Source organism: Prinia subflava, chromosome 17, assembly GCF_021018805.1.
Source record: "Prinia subflava isolate CZ2003 ecotype Zambia chromosome 17, Cam_Psub_1.2, whole genome shotgun sequence".
In the NCBI taxonomy this organism is placed as follows: Eukaryota; Metazoa; Chordata; class Aves; order Passeriformes; family Cisticolidae; genus Prinia; species Prinia subflava.
Genome location: NC_086263.1, coordinates 11,006,035 through 11,025,556, shown reverse-complemented (window position 1 = coordinate 11,025,556; position 19,522 = coordinate 11,006,035). Strand labels below are relative to the sequence as shown.

Below are 19,522 nucleotides of genomic sequence, written 5' to 3'. Positions count from 1 at the left end.
ATTCCTGTCTCACTAATGCGTCTGGTACGTGTTTTGTGTTTCGCTCCGGAGCCGCGCTGCTACGTGCTGCCCTGCCTGAGCACACAGAGCCAAGCACAAAACACCTGCCAGGCACTGACACTGCTCTGGGTGCATTCCTGGGGCAGCCAGGCCCCTCAGGGTGCTCGTGGCCCGGTTGTCCTCCATCCCTCGTGCCCACGTGGCATTCTGCCACCACCTGTGTGGTGGTACCTGGGTGGTACTGGTGATGACGTGGAGCATTGGGTATTGGCCACCTAAAGGCAACCTGGGCCACTAAAACACCAGCCCTGCATCCTTTAACTTAAATCCCCCAAAATCTCTGCACTTTTTCTGGCAGTCCCATTCTTGATCAGCAGTACATCCCAGACTGCAGCCTTGAATAACTCCTGCTGGCTTTTACTGTGATGGGTTCCTTGTAAGCAAGGGCAAGAGACACAGGAGCCACTGAAAGGGGCCACATCAGAGAGCCATGCAGAGTCACACAGCAGCTGTGATTTTCTGGACTTAGAAGTCCAGCTATTCCCTTTGAGGTGTTTGTAGCTGTCAGTATTGCTCGCTCTTTGTGCTGCAGGCTGCCCACGGGTCCCTCTCATGCTGGGGTATTGAAGGTAGTGCAGCCCAGCTTTATCATTTTGACCTGAAATCAACTTCATACTTTCACACCAGAGAGATCAACAGCAACAGAACAAAATATTTAATGATTAAGTAGGTGATAAGGTCAGGCTTGCAATAGCCAGACTGCAAACAGAGCAACAGCAAAACAAATGCAAGCAAGCGCAGCAGCAGAGGCTTCCTTGTCGCAGAGCTTGCTGAGCACTCCCTGAGCTGTGCCCAGGAGCTGGAGCTGGGCCTGTGGTACAGCCCCCAAGTGCAACAAGTAGAAGGTGCAGAATCACTGCCTTTAGTTGTGTGAACTAAAGCTAGTGAGGAGAGTCAGTGTCTTGGCCAGAAGCCACCATTCTTTGTCATCCCTTCATATTCTTTCTCCTTTCCTTCCTTTTGCAGCACTGCTCAGCTTTAGATGACAGTAACTTTAGCCTTATGTTGTCTGTTTACCATAACTGCCCCATTTTCAGTGGAATGGACAATACTGTCCCTGTTCATCACAACATACCTGGAAATTGAGACTGAAGTTTGGAATTAGGAGCCTGTGGATGATGGTTCACCCTGCAGTCAGTGCAGAGAGTGAGAAATGACAACCTTACAGCAGCTGATTCATCCCCTGAAGGATCCTTTCTCTCTGTGAAGGGTGGAGAAGATCTACAGAGCACGTACAGCTGCTGAGGTGCAGGGGAGCAGGGGCTGAGCCTCCCCAGCTCTCTGGTGGAGCGTGGCAGTCCTGCTGCCCAGCCCTAGCTCACACTGCCGCAGGCCTGTATCGCTTCAGCCATGCTGATTCACAAACCCTTCCCTTGCCATGGCCGCTCATTTTCTGCCAGTTTAGGGATCTAAGATGGCCCAGTAAGGGATTGGACAAGTGCCAGAGGCAGCATGAAGCCAGGAGAGGTGAGGGAGTGGTAGAATTGCCTTTCTTAGCAGGAGCGGAAAGCTGCTCAATTGGCCCCATCATAAACGGGCTGTTCAGCATAAAGTGCCTGGTGTGAGTTTGGAAAGAACCTACTTCCCAAACCACTTAGATGTTTTCTGATAACTGTCCCGTCCCTGGGTCTTGGCATCAGCCCATGCTACACCCTTGTGTCTGGGACTCTGTAATAAAGATAAGGCAGGTTGTATGCACAATGGAAGCTCAGTCTGAGGCTCAGCTGAGGAGCCATCCTGAGGAGATTTCCAGATCCTTTGAGTGTCTCTTGTCTCCAGCTGGGCCACTGATACTCAGCTCTGCCACAGGGCTTGGACTTTGGGCTGAGAAATTCCCCTTAGAGGCTATCAAAGGAAAGCTCTGATGGGTTACATCTACAGAGAAAGTCTGAATGCATTTCACTCTTTCAAACTGTTCTGAAAACACCATCTCTGATGTGCTGTTCCAGGAATGAATCACAGTTTCTGAGAGCAGAACTCAGAGCTGTCTGAAGGGTTTGCATTACACAGACATTGCAAGAGCTGCTGGAGAGAATGTCATGAATGAGAGAAAATAACAGTGCTTGGTGTCTTCCTTCCCCTAAAGCTCAGGGACAGCTTTTCCTCACTGTATCTAGATTTGCTTTAAAGCTTGAAGCGTTCACTACTCTAATGCTGTGTTGTTTGATCATTCACAGGGCACAGCACAAACCAGGTGAGGCATGGGAGTCAAGGTAAAGCCGACGTCAGGAGTGAGATCCAGGTCTGACTTATCCACTCCTGGAGGGGGCTGGAACACAAATTTGCGGAGCAAGCCCGCAAAGAAGAGGAACAGTTCCATTTTGGCCAGTCCTTCACCAAGGCAAGCCCTTCGTCCTGAAAACAACCAGGGGAGAAGTTAATGATCAGCACTGTAACTGTTCCTGTTGATGTCTGAGACCTTCTAAACTGGAGGTACAGTCTGGAAGGGCAGGCTGTTGAGGTAGGAAATTTTCCCTTCCTTTTCTTTGTATATTTGGTCACAAACTACACAGAAGTCTGTAGATATAAGAAATTGTTCAGTGACTGTGAGTAAATCCGTGTATCCCATCTCTCCCAAAGAAGAGGTGGATAGGAGAAATGACCAGAAATCTCACATCCTCTGTTCTGTGTCCCTGGCTTTCCTGAAATCAGGGGAACAGCCATTAGCCTTGCATCCACATCCCCCTTACCTATGGAGAATGGAATAAGTGCTTCTCTCCTAATGAATTTCCCATTGGCATCCAGAAAATGGGAAGGGTTGAACTGATCCGGGGTTTTCCAGTGTAACTCGTCATTCAGAGCAGAGGTCAGCAGTGGGATAACCTCAGTACCCTGAAAGGGATCAAAGAAACTCATGGAAGAGGAGATCACGCCCTTACTTGAGCCAGACTGTGTTTTTTTCCTAATGTGAAGAGGCAAATAAGACATGACAAATAGAACTGGGGAATGTTTCTCTCCCCCTTCGTGGCTCTGTCTCTTTTCAGTAACTGCTTTTTTTTATTTTTTTGGACCACAAAACATTCCTTTCTTGCATAGTCAGATCTCTCAACAAAGGTGCTGGGGTAGAGGTTCCACATTTGACATAAAAGATTCAAACCAGTGTGATTTAATTAAATCTCTGGTTAATCATGATTCAAACAACTGTACCAGACCACAATCTATTGTATGTTTATAATAATTATCTTGGATGCAAGACAAAGGGTCACAGCACAGATTAAACCATGCTTCACTGTGTCTTTAGTTATTTATGTGTTTCTTCATCTACTTTAAAGAAAGCTGTGAGGAATCTGTGCAGCCTGAGCTGCCAGCCTCAGAGCTCACCTTAGGAATCACATAGCCTCGGAAATTCACATCTCTGGGAGTGGATCGTGAGACGCCCATGGGGGCAATATTGGCAAACCTTTGTATTTCATGTATTACTGCTTCTGTATAAGGCATTTTTTTCCGGTCCTCCAACTTAGGCAGCTCTCCTGGTTCAATGACACGGTTCATTTCTTCCTGAATCTTTCCTTGGAGGGAGGAAAGGATTAAGAAGCTGATAACAATCTCATCTTGCAACTGAAATGGCTACCATTTTGGCAGAGATGAGGAAAAGGGAAAACTGTAAATATCTGGGAAGGGCAGAAGTGGGTAAGTCAGGGCACAGTATGGTTCTTTCAGGTTTCTTGCTGAGCTAAAGCAGCTTGAATGGAGTCACTACAGTCCATCTCATGCCTGACTCTCATTACGCACCTTTGTTACCCCGTAACCTTCAACAGAAACCAGATCAGAATCAGCTCCTGAGGAGACCTTTAGTGACGTAAGCCCATAGCCTGCAGGTGATGGGGGAGCTTTACTGTGACTGTGGGCTGCCCCTTAGCCTCTCCCACTTGGCTGAGCTGCTTTATTGCAATCCAGCTGAATAAAATTCCTTTGTAAAGTCAATGGTTGTTATCTCTCTCAGAGCACTCAGAATAAATACTCTCGGCAACACTGAATGGGTTCCACTCCCTTCCACAACCAAAGCCTTAAGCATGCAACAAAAAATTGTACAAGAGGCTTGTCCTCCTTACTCTGAATTTCTGGGTATTTCATCATCAGAAGCAGCCCCCAGCGCACAGTTGTGGATGTAGTCTCAGTCCCAGCAGAAAAGAGGTCCAGGGTTGAATACGTCAACATTCCATTGCTGAATGCAGTGTCTTGTTTCTTTGACTCCTTCAAAACATGTGGGTAATACAGCAAGTGATACCCATATGTGACTGTGTTGCCACCATTTTTATCTGCATTTTAGCTTTCTGTGAGTTACGTGTGCTGGAAAAACTAAACATTTCGTCTCCTAGCATTAGGGCCTATGCTGTGTAGAATTTGTCTGGTCCCAAGCATATGTGTAATCCTCAGGTCTAGATATTAGAAATCCAAACACAGTTTATCACTGTACCATTCTTGCAGGAAGGTTTGGGATGATCTCTTCCTGATGTTTGCTGAGTGGTAACTTATTTTACCCTCGTAGGATATCGTGACAACTAAATCTCTTTAACCAGCAGTTCCAGTGGGGCCATGAGCAAAAACAGCACAGCTCACTGTGAGGATGAGCTTTGATATATTCTGCTCACTGCAGTCCTTCTGTTTCCACTCACTCCCAGTCCCTGACAGATGGCCAATCCTAAGAATAAGTCAGAGCTAAGGGACTCAGCTTTAAAGTACCTGTTTTTGCTTCACCAGAAAGGCATCAACAAAGCCTGTTAAGTGACTTTCATTAAGCTCCTCTTTGTGTTGCTGGAAGAGCTTCTGGAAAAAAGCATTCAGTTCACTGATATTTCGTAGCAAAGTCTTGGAAGCTCCAAACAGAAATCCAAGGGATGGGTAGAAGTTATATAACTGTGGAGCAAGAGAAGTATTAATGTTAATTGGCATTTTTGAACACATACTGGTTTCTCGAATCACACTGCTGGTCCCTTGTCCTATGCCCTGGCATTGGAGGCTGTAATTCCCTCTCTTCTACAGTCCAAGGAGCTCTGGATTCCTGCAGAAATAGAGTGTTCTTTCTGAAATTCAAGGAGACAAGTTTGGGATTGTGCTTCTGCTCTTCAAAAAGGGTAAAGCTGTTCCTTTTGTGAAGGCTTTGGGATCTTTTTTTAATTATTATTTTACTAATAAGCTTCACTGATTAAATGCAGGAGTCTGGGAATCTGTGCATTGTAGACACAGAACCACAGATGTGCTATGTTCAGGCTGACTGGATGATAATGTCCTTGTTCTCAAGAAGCAAGATATGGGAAGCCAGGAGAACAAATCCAGGAAATCGGATATCCCCCCCAAAACCTAACAGCTAAAACGTAAAATTAAGTTCTTACCTGCACCATAGGGGAGCCAAACAGCTTAATATTTTGACTTATCAGCTCCAGCAAAGTTAGAAATTCTGGATCATCGTATTCAAACCTCTCTCCAAACAATATAGAGCACATGACATTACATACAGCATTGTTGAGTATCACTTTTGTATCAAATGGTTTCCCTGTATTTCAAGTAAAGAAAACAAATGACAAAATGACTATGCTTGTTTCAGTCTGGTTTCCTATGGAAATGCAGTCCTGAACTCCCAAAGAAAACTCATTCCTCACCCAGAATTCATAGCAGGGAACTCTGTTTCAGTGTTTTAAGGCCTTGGTTCAATAACCTACTGTATGCTGAACTTTAACCACAAGATACTATTTGCTAAGAGTTAAACTTTCATTAATCTTTATTGTTCTGCCAGACCTGTTCTCTGTCTCTGGATGAAAGACTTGACACTCACCATGATAGGATTCAAAATATTTGATAAGGGAATTTACTTCCTCCAGGATTCGGGTCTCAAGGCTTCTCTTTCCCATTCCGAAATCTCGCAGTGTGGACAAGGTAAATCTTCTCATGGTTTTCCATTGCTCTCCATGGCTGAATGTTATACCTAAAATAAAGGTGTAACATCCTTATGGCACCTGTGGTTCATAAACATTCTCACACACTGGTATCTGCTAAGATCACAAAAAGTGATCTGAAAGAGGACAGTATCCTCTGCTGTGAGAATGTAATGAACAGAAACAAAACTTATCCAAGCAAAAAGGTCATTTACCCTTTCCTTGCACAGCTTTTCTAAATATGGGTATTTCTGCCCTCTCTCCAAACTCTTCAGCATGATTTAAAAGGGCATCCTTGATGGTTTCATATCCAGCCAGTACCACGACTTTCCTGGGTCCAAAATGCATCGTGAAGACGTTGCCATATATCTTGGAGAGCTGTCAAGGTGAATAAATATGTTCATTCAAAGCCAGATCTGGACTCAAACACTAGTACTAGCCACTCTAGGTGGTTTCTAGACCAAAAGGAGCCTCCCAGGTGCTGCTGGAATTCAAGTAGTGAGCAACAGCTATCGATTGCCAGCATCTCTGCTTGCACCCTGTTTGCACAACAAGGTGTCTGCTATCACTGCCCCTATCAGAGGAGTCAGTAAAGTGCCATTGCATTCCTGTGGTGTTCTGCACTAACAGGCCAGCAATACCACCTTGGGAGGCTGCTTAGAGAATGCTGGAGCAGGCAGGCCTGTTTATTGTAGTGCTGGTGACCTGAGGCAAGCGGGTGTGCACACACCTTTGAGGCTGAAGCCACAAACATTGCAAAAACAAAGCCAGACAATAATTCTTTCTTTCAGGACAGCACTTGTCTCTAATTATGGCAAGGTGGGTAGTGTTGCAGTCATCAGAGAATTATTTGCTGGCCACCAGAAACTTGAATCCGACTAGGAAGCATATTCTGGTAGATAATGTCACAGGAGTGTTAGGCTTTTATAGCAAATTAAAAATGAATCATCTGCTACCCAGAAAGGTGGCTTTGACAAGCTAATCATTCACTTGGTATTTTAGGCTTCGTTTAAACACACTGCAAGCCATCCGCTCCAAATGTCTTCTTGTTTCTGATGTGCCTGGGTTACCATTTTCTATGCATTAGATAGATTCCACAAATTGAATTTCAGATTAGAAGCAGCTCCTGTTATTACGCCAGACAAATTGAATTTGTTTTCATCAAACAGTGGTTTGACGGCTTGGGAGATAACATTAGCACTGGTTCTTTCATCCCTGGCAGCTCACGGAGTGTGTGGCAGAACCAGGGGCAGGAATCACAGCTGCCTCCGAGCCTCCCTTTGGCCATCTCCTTGCATTAGTGCTTCTTGGCATCTACTCTGCAGCACAAGTGTTGGATGTGGCAGGCCTGAAAGCCCAAATGAAGCTTCTTGGTCGATTACAGGAAATTAGTCTGGTGCCATCATGTGGCATTTGCACCATAAAATCCCCCAGTACTGCCAAAAATAGTTCATGATTTCTTACTGGCATCCTCAAACATACCCAGGATCAGAGGGGAGCTCAGGACCAGAAACCCATCAGAACAGTTCTCTACACAATCCTCTGCCCCATAAATCAAGGCAGACGAGCACTGTGTGCCTGCTGTAGGAATTCTGTACTTGGCAGCACAGGATGCCCTTTCTTCTGCAGCTAACTGGAGGACTGCAGTGTCTGCACTGCCCTCTCACTGCAGGTGTTCAAGTGGCTAAAGGATTCTCTGTGGACCAGCTTTCCCCACTGTAGTGTCCAGTAAGCAGCACACACACAGGGTGTGTGACAGGGTCCTCATCACCTCAGCTGTCTCTACAGCAGCCAGATAAAATCTGAGTTCCCACTGAATTGTCCCCAGGTCTCCACAGGAACACATCAGACACTTTCTGAAACAAACACTACCCTTGGCTTTTTAATATTTAAGTCTGTTTTTTTTTCTTTCTTTTCTCTCTTTTAGAAATCTAAGTGTCCATGGAGCTGTGTAAGAAGAAGCAATTTGTTTAGCTAGACATATAAACTCCATGAGTTGTCAGCCACCCTGGGCAGTGTGTGCAGGGGGAGGGCTGGGGAGGCAGAGCTGTGCTTTGCATTGCAGAGATATAATTACTTCTGAGAAAAAGTGTGCCTAGGGCATCCTCTTTCCCTCTGCTGTGGGGATGATACCTTTTCTTGCTTCATCCCTTCCATCCACTCATCCTTCCTAGAGGTCTGGTGGCAGTGAGCCTGACCAAGTCAAGTCTTTTATCTTCAGCCTCTGAAGGGCTCAAAACACCAACAATTTGGAGTAGATTGCAAGGGGTGGGTGGTCTATGCTTGAGTGTGTATACAGAAAGGATTGTGTGTATTATATCTATAAATACAAGTGTGTGTGTGCACCTCTGAAGGTAAAGTCGTTCTGCCAGCCTGCCTGTGTGCCACATATCTCATTGCTGCCCTCCACACAAAGCAAGCACAACCACATCTCTGTTTCCCCAGCTGCATTTCTGGTTTCAGGAATTGCACATTTGCCCCCTGCCTGCTCGCTCAGCCCCTACCTCAGTCAGCGACTGGAACGGCTTTTTCAGGTCCACCACGTTCAGGTTCCCAATCAGAGGAAGAGGCCGTGGCCCAGGGGGCAAATTGCAAACTGACTTCTTGGAGCTGGAGAGAAAGTAAAGGAGAGCCAACAGCCCTGCTGCCCAACAGAGCAGCGAGCTGGAGCCCACGTCCTGCAGGAAACTCTGCACGGCCATGCCCAAAGCCAGGTGAGGGTGTGAGCACCTGGGGGTCCCTTTATAGCCCTTCTGTCATTGCCTGAACACGCCTTCTGGGGAAGTGGCTCTGCACAGAGAAAAGGGCTCTGTTTGTGTCCACTTAGACCAGATGTACTCAATTTTCCTGCCAAATAAAACACCCTTTTTTATCCTGAACCATGGATTATCATAATCTGAAGGTCTTATTTCATCTGCAACACTTGGACAAGGTATTTGTTTTCTAAAATCTGTGTTAATGGACATGTTGTTCTCGATGTGATTTCAGGATCAGAACTCAAGGACAGGACCCATGCTGGACTGCTGTCACTGTGCCAGGTCACAGGACTCAGCTGGACTCCTGGTGATGCAATGGAGGCAGCAGGACAAAGGAGGGAAAGCTCACAATAATGCCTGGCCCAAGGTACACTCAGAAGCAAGCCCTCAGGGAGGATAAGACACCACAGAGAAGGTGGAATGGTGATTACATGAAGATGTGCTAATTCAGGATTGCTGACGGGATCAGATCTATGTACAGGTGACAGCTTTGATTCTTTTTGCTTTCCTGCCACTCCAGTAAAATCACCTGCTTGTGCAACTCAGTGTTTTTATTGCTTAGCATTGTTATTAACTTTGTCCCAAAAATCCCCTACCAGCAATCCCAAAATGCCCCTGGAACCATTTCAGTCACTGTTTGGCAGTTTACTGCCCAGAGAACTGTGTGCCTGGACGGCCCTGCCTGGCTCAGCACTTGGTGATGACTCTCTCTGTTTATGAACAGCTGCATGCAATCCTCCAGGAGAAACCATCCCCTGCAGGCAATCCTGCCTAGATTGGGAAAGAGATCCTGAATCCTTGCAGCTTGGGAGGAGCCAGGATCAGACTCTGCAGCTGGCCAAGCAGAGGAGGATGAGGGAGGCTGCCTGGGCAGCTGCTGCCAAGGAGGTGCCAACCAGGAGGAGCACATGGCAGCAGTTCTGGCCCTGCAGGTACTGACTCATGTCCCAAGCCAGGGCAGGGTCCTGCAAGAGCCCACGTGCCCAGGTGACAGCTCCAAGAGCCACCCCCACGCTCTGCATCCCTGGGGGATGACAACAAAGCAGAAGCGCCCAAGAATAGGAAGCCACTTGTAGAAATGGTGGCTCAGGGGGAAGGAGCTGATTTGATGCTCTATCCCATATGCTCCAGTGGGGATATTTTGCTCCCTGGTTGCAGATTCTGCCAGATTACTGAGCTGTGCTACTGTTCAACCCTTTAGAAATCTTTAGTTTAATAATTCTTTTGCTAGAATTCTCCAAGGCTCCTGGGTGCAAGCTACACTGATGGAAAAATGATGATTATTTATTAATAATAATAAAAGTACATTAGCCAAAGGCAAGGGAAATCAATAAACTCTAACTAGATTGACATGAAAAAGGTGCCTGCACGTCTGCCTGCTCTCCAAGGCTTGTTATCAGAAGTTTTTTACAAGGGGGAACTTTCCTGTGCAGAAGAGGGCCAGGCAGAGTGGGCAAAGGAAGGAGGGCAGTGGATGGCCATGTCCATCTCAAGATTTGCTGCACAGCCATGAGGTCTTGGCTTGTACACTCCTCTCCAGACATTTCCAAGAATATCCTGTTCTGCCAGATTCTTCTCTGAGCAAATGGTGTGACTACTGGGACTCCTGAGACTTTATAATATGCAGTAAGAGGGAGGAAAAATGCCCCACGTGGGGCCAGTTGGGTACCAAAGGAGGAAATCTGTTGCTGTTTGCATAGAGCTCTGTTAGAGTACAGCTGGCTGCTGTCAGAGTGAGCAAAAGCCCTTTCCCTGGGACTTCAGTCTGTGGTGATAATATAGGGTGAGACCCTTTCTCAAGTAGTCAGCCCATGGACTTGCAGCCTGCTGGGCTGATGCTCTGTTAGAAATGATGGATGAGCTCTCCAGAGGGAGGGAATCTTTGCAGTTTTAAAATACAGCCAATGTGATGCCCTCACCCCCATTTCTTCTCACATCCCTCGGCTTCCAGTGTGCAATCCTGAACACAGCCTTGCAGCCACAGGCTTGCAGGTCAGGATCCCACACAGGACAGGGGGAAACATTGCTGCCAGCTCGTGTCTTTGTCTTTCTGCCAGTCCAAGGCAGAGCCACCTTCAGGTGAGCAGACAATGTGGGCACAGCTCAGGGAGCTCATCAGTTCCTCCTGGAAAATGAGCCTGCACTTAAACACCAGAGTAACTCCTGTGTGCTCATCTGGAGAAGGTCACATCACCTTCTAATGGGACACAGGTTAACAGTGCTGCAGGAACTGTAGGATAATGCAGGGAAAGAGTTGTTATGAGGCCATAACTCAGTCAATGACTGCTGATAACATCATAAACCATGAGAGTGAACACCAAGTGCCTGTGTGCCTTGCAAGGCTCTGCCACTGCTTTACAGCCGCCGGAGATGCCTATCAGCCCGTGCATTGTTAGCAGGGATATAGAAAGCCTGAGCACACCCTATTAAACATTAACATTTTTAAAGACCCAGATGTGTTAAGACTCGGGCTGCTCCTTGCTAATGGATTTTGCTTGCCTTGACAAATGCCAGTGCAAAAAGAAATCAAAAGCTTTCCGACTCTGACCTCTTTCAATTTTTCATCATTATTGCATTGTTTTATTGGATTACACCCACTTCTTCCCACCCTGCAAATCTGTATTTCTACAGGATCACTACAGGGTAGTGATCAGTATCTCAAGTGTTCACTTGGCTCATTTTTGTACAAATGACTCTTTAATTTCTTTTCATTCGTTTGTCAAATCAGTGTGGGTTGCAAATCTACTTTGGGAAGAAAGAATCCTGAAAAATATTCTCAAAAATCTTTATTTCATGGCATTTTTTAAGAGATTCCTGGGTTGGTTTTTTTCCGTATTCTGAGCTGAAAGATTATATGTGATAAGTCTGATCACTGGGAGAAGAAAATAAAAAAATCTGTGCATGAGATGAGTGCATTGTCCCTGTGCAGAGCCTAAGGTGAGAGTATTTCCCACTGTGTTGAGCATTTACCATTCTTGGGAGCTCCACTGCTTTTAAAAAGCTCCTTCTTGGACTGAATAGATGCCATTCCTTCATGAGTCTCACTCAGTGAGAAAACACATGGGAGATCCTTGGCTTCGGTGCTGGCAATGTACATTGTAATTTCCATAACTACAAAAATATTTGCAGTAAAATCCCTTGTAACTGTAGCTACAGCCATGATATCCCAGATCTACATTTACACCAACAAGTCAAGGCAGCCTGACCTGGGAGGTGAGTATTGAGTAGGTTGGGTTATGAAGAGATGATTTTCAAAATACAGCTGACAAATCAAATGCCTCAACACAGCTCCAAAGATTTTTTTTTTTTTTCTGGGTCTCTGGCTTCTGTCTGTCTCAACAACATATAGCAGAAATTGTATTAATTTCTTAATTGTATTAATTTCTTAATTGTATTAATTAGTAAAGAGAAATTTGAGGCATATCATGAAGGGTGATTAGTTGGTATCTACAGCAGGGTCCCAGCATCTTACTTTTGGGCCCCTGTCCTGATGCAGGTGGAGATGTGGATTTAGATGTATCAGAGTTGCAATGAGCAGTTTGAGATGAAGCTTTGTTTTGTCTCTCAGTGCAGCGTTGCTATTTCTGCAACGTTCCTCTCTAAACTGATGAATGAGGCTTTGGCTCAGTAACAGAAAATGGGCTATCACTTTGTACATCTTCACAGAGCACATAACATATTACGGCCCTGACCTTATTGGCATGAAACTACGATTTCCCTGTAAGTGCAAAACAATAATATTTCATTAATCACCCACAACAGAAATCCCCATTCCCCAGACTATTCTGGCAATATTCTGCATTTTTGCTTGTCTAGGAACCTGAATTAAGAGGGAGAAAAATGGTTTACAACAGCCTGTGGCAGTGATGGAGCAAGAGGCCTTATGTAAGAGCTGGCGGCGTGCTCGCCTGACGAAGGTGAGGCGTAGGAATGAGTGATCCTGGAAGGATGTTTCTCTGAGGTGTGTTCTGTGCCTGGGCTGGGAACAGCAGTCTCAAGGGCACAAATTCCAGCATCTGAATGTGCTTGGTCTTGTTCAACTCATTAATTTCCTACAGCTATCCCAAGTCAAGCTACGAAATCCCCTGGTGCTTTACTCCGAGCCTTTCATGGCTTGTCAATAAATTATTTTCCAATTAACTACCTGATAATTTGAGTCTGCAGGCTCTTAAAAGAGGCAGCGTGGTGAGAGAGAGAAAATAATGGAAGTCATGGACGTTTCCCTGCTCGTAAAAAAGAATAAAGGTTCTGCTCTGAAGTATTATTCAATTTGGTGCTTCCAAAAAGTAATGGTGAGTGTGTAATAACTCCTTCTGAGATGTTTGTCCAACTGATGGATAAATACCAGTAGTGGAATCAGTTTTCAGCATTATCTGACAACATTGGAAAAGAACAGTTTTTAATGTTGCTTCAGTTCATAATTAATGATGAAAAGCTCTGATTCAAGCAAAGGATTTTTATTTCGTTTCTAGTCTATCAAGCTGTGTAACTTGAAAGGGGAAGATCCAAGATTTTCCCTTGTTTGGGATGTCTTCTAATTTGAACATTCTAATTTTTGACAAGGGCTCAGGACTCCATACTAGAGATACTATGAAACACTGAATTATCTGATCTTTCTTGTACAATGGGCACCCTTTTGCTGAAGCAGCTATTTCAGATTTCCCTGATGCAGTCTAAGTCTCTTGCTCCTTTGAAAGATAATATGTGAAAAGCATTTAATTCTCTGTTTGTGGCACTGCTCTTTGTGGCTCTGTTTTTGTTGAGTTCTTTTGGAACTGGTTGGTTTAATCTGCAAATGAGGTATTTTTCTTCACAGTGGTTATCTAATGGGAGTTTCACTTGATCTCCTTGGGAAAAATATATCCTAAATTGCTAAAGCACATGTATTAGATTGTATGACAACCTGTACCTTTAAAGGAAATTCTAGAAGATACAACTGGCATTTGCAATAAAAAACATTAAGTAATCACAACCAAACACCTGCTACTATACCTGAATTTAAGTAACTACTACATGTAAGACTCCAAAGAAAGACCCTGAGTTAACAAATAGATTAAAAAATGGATATAATAAAATATAGCAAGTTGATGTAGCCTTTGCAGAGAATCATAGAATGATTAAGGTTGGAAAAGACCTTTAAGATCATTGATCCCAACTGTTCCCCCAGGGCTGCCAAGGCCACCATAAAATCATGTCCCCAAGTGCCACATCTGTGTGGTTTTAAAATACCCCCAGGGATGGGGGCTCCACCACTGCCCTGGGCAGCCTGTGGCACTGCCTGGGGAAGTGAATTTTCCTGATATCCACACTCATGCCCAGTTGGGTGTCATCTCCAACCTTACTGAGGATGCACCCCATCCCATCACCCAGAGCATTGGTAAAGAGGTTAAACAGAACTGGAAAGGGTTGGTGCTGTCTGCCTGGGAATAACTCCACTCTGCACATCTTTTTCCTTTGACTTCTTCCTTCAGTGCACAGGAAATCAGCAATCTGACCACTGTGACAGAAAGTAAAGAATGTAATTTGGGCAGTTTGCTAAAATCAAGTGCCTTGACACGTCAGTTAAACTTGTCCAGATAAACCAAAGTTACTTCCCTGCTGCTCAGCCTTCTGAAATCTGTTTGCTGCATGTGTTTATGAAAGAGGAGAATCTCCCTTTTACCATTAAGTGTTATAATGAAGTCAAGTGGAAAAGTGCTATTTACTGTATAATAAAACCCATCTATTGTTCATAGCCCTGAAAACCTAATAATAAAACCTTATATTTCAAGCTGTGCAAACCAGTTGCTTATGTAATAGAACATGGTGTAATTTTCCATTTACAATACTGTAATAAGAAAGCAATCAAAGCATAAACAAAAGACCCTTTAAACAGAGCTGCAGTTAATATTTCCATAATGGCTGCCCTTAAAAATTGAAGCTATTTCATTTCTTTTTCTCCCAGCCTTGAATTCTTTCTGCTTAGCTCAGTCATTTAGTTAAAAGAAAATCAACTTAAAAAAAGACAAAATACTGTCTTAAACCAATTTCAGCTACGGGCAAAGAAGAAAAAACACCAGCATAATCCACAGTTAACACTTGGTGAGTTAAATTAAAGCTATTTCTCATCCCCCTTTCAGAAGATTGTGAATCTGCAGTTTGTGCTGTAAAGCTGCAGGCAGGATGGGTGTTTTTCTTTGCTGTACATCTTGAGGATCTGGAAGTTCACCATTTCCCAAGCTTCTACCAACACCCCCTTGGTGTTACTGGTCTCACCAGTGTTTATGCCACGTGCTGGGAAATCCAGGTGATGGGAATCCAGGTACTGGGAAATCCAGGTGATGGGGATCCATGTGCTCTCTGTCCTTGTAGGAGGTACAAAATACCTCAGTGCTGTCCCCAGGGTTTGTGCACAACTTAAACCATGAGGATTAATGCCATATGAGGAACCACATTGTGGTCACCATGGGCAGCTGATGGCTGAGTGGAATGGGGACAGCCCATCTAAAATCCTGCTGTGTTTCTGAGGATGTTGATCCTGCCTTCCTGCCAGTGCCATCCCCACGGCTCTGGGATCACACACCAGCCAGAGCTGGGGCCAGAAAATTGGCTTTTAAGTCAGGACCCAGAGCTCAGCAGTGACAGGGGAGGAATTTATTCTTCGGGCAGAAGGGAAGGAGGAGCCTCAGCCCTGCACAGAAAAGGGAAAGACTGGACAAGGCTGGATCGTGTGTGAAGGGATTTGCGGACACCAGGCTCCAAGTTTGGCTCTTTCCTCCTCCATTTCCCCATGTGCAAATGCCAAGGACAGATCGTTTTTCGGGAGCCCTCCACAGCCAGGCAGCCCGCGACCGTCACAGCCACCAATCCACAGGAACGAATCACAGAAAATCCGGTTTGGAAGGGACCCACAGGGTCATCAAACTCCTGCACAGGACAACCCGGAAAACACTGGGAGCATTCAGAGGGGAATGAGGACAACGACACGGGGTTCGTGAGGAGGAATCCGCTTATCCCGCAGTCTGTTTGTGACGGCAGCGACCCGCCCGCTGCGGGCCCGGCCCAACATGGCGGGCGGCGCCGTCTCCATGGCCACGCGTGGCGCTCCGGTTGCCATAGCAACGCTGACGCTGTCTCCATGGCGGCGCGGCCCCGCCCGTTCCGGGCAGAGGCGGTCACGTGACCCCGCTCGATGCGCTCGGCGTGCGGCTCCCCCCGGCGGCGGCAGCGGGACCGGGAGTGACCAGAGAGTGACCGGGAGTGACCGGGAGTGACCAGAGAGTGACCAAGAGTGACCGCGGGGACCGCGCCGTCCGTGTCCCCACCCCGGCAGCGCCATGTCCACCGCCATGAGCTTCAGCACCAAGACCTTCACGCCGCGGCCGCCGGACAAGGGCGCGTTCCCGCTGGATCACTTCGGTACGGTAGCGCGGCCCAGCGCCGGGCCTGCCCCGCGCTCCCCGCCCGCGGGCCCGGGGCCGGCCCGAGCGCGGCCCTCGCTGTGTGTGTGTTACAGGGGAGTGCAGCGCCTTCAAGGAGCGCTTCATGGAGTGTCTCCGCCGCAGCGGCTACGAGAGCGCGGCGTGCCGGCAGAGCGCCATGGCCTACCTGGAGTGCCGCATGGACAGGCGAGTGCGCCCGGGGCACGGGAGGGGAGCGGGGCCCGCAGTCACGCAGGGTTTGCCCATGAAGGAAACGCTCCGTGCGGCATCTGCAGGTCACCCATGAAGGAAATAAACGCTCCGTGTGGCATCTGCAGGTCGCCCGCCTTGTGGTTTCGTGTCACTCAGCCCGTAGGGTGGGATAACAGCGAGACCCGGCAGATCTCACCCTGCACAGCGGCCAGCGTGAAGCTTTATTTTTTGTTTTCAGCTGTGGTTACAAGTTAAACTTTTACCTTGTAGCCCGTACTCCGCTCACCTTCTGCATGGCCTGCTCAATAAGCGCTGACTGTGTCCAAGACGCCTCCAAGTGTTGTGTATAATTAACAACGAGTTATCCGAGCCAGTGGTATTTTTCTTGCATTCACTAATGCAATTGAGTCTTAATTGATGCTGAGTTCAAGTGGAAATAATTTGGCCTGTTAGCCCCTTAGCAATATGTTTCAAGGCAGCAAGTTAGAAGTTTTTTCACCTCGCTTCAAGTGAAGAAAGCGTTGGTGATTGGTTTTCCAGGGATGTCTCCATTCGTGCATTGCTTTGCAATGCTTCCTGTGCAAGGGTGACTCAGGGAGCTTTGAAAAATGCACAAATTTCCCTGTATCTAGGGAAAGGACACTGCAAATCAAAAATGAGTTTGAAAATCGCTACAGCAAAGTCTAGTGACACCACAAAGGCTGTTCTAAACAATAGTCACTTGAAAATGTAAATGGCATTGGTGGAATTTTAGGAAGCTGTTATGCAATAATTAAAGATAACCAGGAGTCAGGTCAGTTTCTAACAAAGCTTTTACTCAGTACCCAAAATGGGGAAACAACACATTTAGTTGGAAAACCACTGTTAAGGGAGAAAAGAATAATCACTGAATGTTGCTTTCCCAAAACAGTATTTTCTGAGGTCTTGTCAAACAGCAATCACTCTGAGATGTCTTGGATCTGTTTAGAGTAAATAATAATAAATGAAATAGAAAATGCTGCAGTTCTCTTGGTTAGAGGCTGTGTTCTCTAAAATGTTTTTTGTTGTTCTCTTCCTTTTTACTTAGGCAACTTATGGCTAATGAACCACTGGAAAAACTGGGATTTAAAGACCTGATAAATGAGAAATCAGAAGAAAAGCCTGAAAAGTCGTGATGAAGACAGACATCTTTGCTCCTCGTGAAGGGAAAGCCTAATTCTGAGTGTAGTACATATTGTACGTTCTGTTCATATTGCAATGGGAAGTGTTTCCTGAAAGAACCTTTTTTCCAAAGTTTAATTTTCCTAAAATAAGATTTTCCTTTAAATGAGCAAAAGTACTGCCTTTGTCTGCTTTGCTCAAGTATTTCTTAACTTCTTTCTTTGAATTTCTCTAGAGTCAAAACAGTCACAGCCCAAAGTGTTTTCCGTGTCTCTGTAAGAACAGTGAAGTTTTATTTTAAAAGGACAAAAACCCAAACCAAACAATCCTTTATTGTGTAGGTCTTGAACTGCTGATTAGTCTTCTGTGGGCAGTACTGATATGCTCACAGCAGATACTTACCAGATGGAAATAAAGCTGTTGTACATTCAAATTGCTTTTTATTAAATACAGGCATTAGTGGGGTGATCTTCTCACCCTGCTGTGGAAGACACTGGGGTCCTGTGGGGATACTTGGGGTGGGACTTTTTGTCATTTCATCTTCCATCATTGCTGGGAGAGTATTTCCAGTTCCAGACACCAGTCAGGGAGTGATTCTGCTTTTATTTACCATGCCAGCAGAGTTCACCTAATTTTTTCATCATTTAACTGGGAACAGTGGTATTTCTCTTGCATATTCTAATGCAGTTGAAGTCTTTCTTCATTAATGTTGACATCAAGCAGAAATAATTTGGCCTGTTAGCCCCCTAGAAATGTGTTTCAAGCAGGCAATAAATCAGTAAATCTTCTGGATGTGTTTCCCACTGTTTGTTCTGCCCTGTTATCCCTGCTGCTTTTGGTTTTGTTTTTAACCCAGTGAATGATTTCTCCTGTATCTGGCTCTCTCTGCCAGGGCAGCTCTCTTTTATTTGCTGTCCCCCTGTCTGATACATCTCCCCTCCCCTGCTGCCTGCTTTTGCTTCTGCCTCTCTCCACTGTGCATCTGCTCATACCGAGTTCCAGGAAAGGGTGGAAGAACATTTTCTGCTCTTCATACTGATCACTGGGGCTGAGATTTAAATTGTTGCTCTGTCTAATCTGATGGAACAGAGTGCACGTAGCTCAGAGCAGGTTCCTGTTTGAAAAGGACATTTGCCTGCTGCTGCATATTTTTATTCCACTTCATTCTACTGTTCAAATTATATCCCTTGGTGAGATTAGTACATTTGTAGGAAAGAAAGCAGAGATTGTATTGCTGCAACAGATACTAAAAGATATTATATTAAACTACTGAATGAGAGCTTTCTTTTAGTGATACCAAGTTAGAATTAAAATAATCTCCAGCATCTTCAGAAGAAAGAAGTCAAATTTCATGCTTCTGTGCTCCCTAAATATTATAAGGTGAAGTGAATTCCTGGTAGGTCTGAAGGAACCACCAGTGTGGGGGAGCAATCTGGGCTGTTATCAGTGGAGTTTCATTTTTTGATTCTTACTCTGCCCTGTGGTTTTGGCCAAGCAGTTCCTTCAGGAATTCCATCTGTGTTTCCCTGAGAGGTTGATGTCAGCTCTGTCCTCGGGGTTGTTACAAAGTTTTTGAGGCATTGATGGCCACCCTGACAGAACTGCGGGGGTGAGAGGTTTGCACCTTTCAGCAGCCCTAGGCTCACATCCTCATCCTGTCCAGACCCAGGGGCAGCTCTCATCCTGCTTCCAGCACAGAGTCAGTGCTGTCCCCTGTGCCAGGATGAGAGCTGTGAGTGCTGTGAGAGCTGAAAATTCAGGGAATGGGCAGAGGCACATCTGTCCTGGCTGGAAGCGTTGGCTGCAGAAAGGAGAATGTTCAGTGGAGCTTTAAGGGAAGCTCAGAGCTGCTGGGGGACATCAGGCATTGAGAAGTGGTGGGGAAAAAAGCCATTAGACCTGGGGTCAGACAGTTTTCCCAACTTGCTTAGAGGGACAAGTCCCTGCAACACTGGAGTCACCTGGGGGAGGTCCCAAAATGCTCTTCAGTTAGTTCCTGTCAACATACAAATCATGAATCAAAACCTTTCCACTTGAAACCTCTTTATTTTAGTATTGCTGGTGGTATCCAGGTTAAACT

General features: G+C 45.8%; 2 protein-coding genes across 3 annotated transcripts; one reads left to right on the top strand and one right to left on the bottom strand.

Moving 5' to 3' along the window:
- Nucleotides 1–574: 574 nt before the first annotated feature.
- Nucleotides 575–8,642, bottom strand: LOC134559371 (cytochrome P450 2K1-like). Its single transcript, XM_063414066.1, has 9 exons — nucleotides 8,438–8,642; nucleotides 6,149–6,311; nucleotides 5,834–5,983; nucleotides 5,394–5,554; nucleotides 4,744–4,917; nucleotides 4,113–4,254; nucleotides 3,382–3,569; nucleotides 2,751–2,892; nucleotides 575–2,415 (listed from the first exon to the last, which is right to left on the bottom strand). Exons 1-9 carry the CDS (start codon nucleotides 8,633–8,635, stop codon nucleotides 2,228–2,230), a joined length of 1,506 nt encoding a protein of 501 aa, XP_063270136.1. The 5' UTR covers nucleotides 8,636–8,642; the 3' UTR covers nucleotides 575–2,227.
- Nucleotides 8,643–15,584: 6,942 nt separating this feature from the next.
- On the top strand, nucleotides 15,585–17,875 carry LOC134559370 (cytochrome c oxidase assembly protein COX19). Of its 2 annotated transcripts, none has more exons than XM_063414064.1 (3): nucleotides 15,585–16,087; nucleotides 16,185–16,385; nucleotides 16,428–17,360. In XM_063414064.1, the coding sequence occupies exons 1-3, from the start codon at nucleotides 16,006–16,008 to the stop codon at nucleotides 16,463–16,465; spliced, it is 321 nt and encodes a 106-aa protein (XP_063270134.1). In that variant the 5' UTR covers nucleotides 15,585–16,005; the 3' UTR covers nucleotides 16,466–17,360. The 2 variants fall into 2 exon arrangements, with proteins under 2 accessions (XP_063270134.1, XP_063270135.1); XM_063414065.1 differs by lacking the exon at nucleotides 16,428–17,360 and adding an exon at nucleotides 17,369–17,875 and having other exon boundaries at nucleotides 15,898–16,087; nucleotides 16,185–16,296.
- The last annotated feature ends 1,647 nt before the right edge of the window (nucleotides 17,876–19,522 follow it).

What these genes read in the sequence shown, in the direction of transcription:
- LOC134559371 (XM_063414066.1), bottom strand. Translation starts at nt 8,635, where the DNA reads ATGGCCGTGCAGAGTTTCCTGCAGGACGTGGGCTCCAGCTCGCTGCTC. An exon ending in TTGGCTCCCCTATGGTGCAG is followed by an intron (nt 4,918 to 5,393) that starts GTAAGAACTTAA and finishes CTTGCTCCACAG; the next exon opens with TTATATAACTTCTACCCATC. An exon ending in TTCTGGTGAAGCAAAAACAG is followed by an intron (nt 4,255 to 4,743) that starts GTACTTTAAAGC and finishes CATGTTTTGAAG; the next exon opens with GAGTCAAAGAAACAAGACAC.
- LOC134559370 (XM_063414064.1), top strand. Translation starts at nt 16,006, where the DNA reads ATGTCCACCGCCATGAGCTTCAGCACCAAGACCTTCACGCCGCGGCCG. An exon ending in GTTCCCGCTGGATCACTTCG is followed by an intron (nt 16,088 to 16,184) that starts GTACGGTAGCGC and finishes TGTGTGTTACAG; the next exon opens with GGGAGTGCAGCGCCTTCAAG. An exon ending in GCTCCGTGCGGCATCTGCAG is followed by an intron (nt 16,386 to 16,427) that starts GTCACCCATGAA and finishes TGGCATCTGCAG; the next exon opens with GTCGCCCGCCTTGTGGTTTC.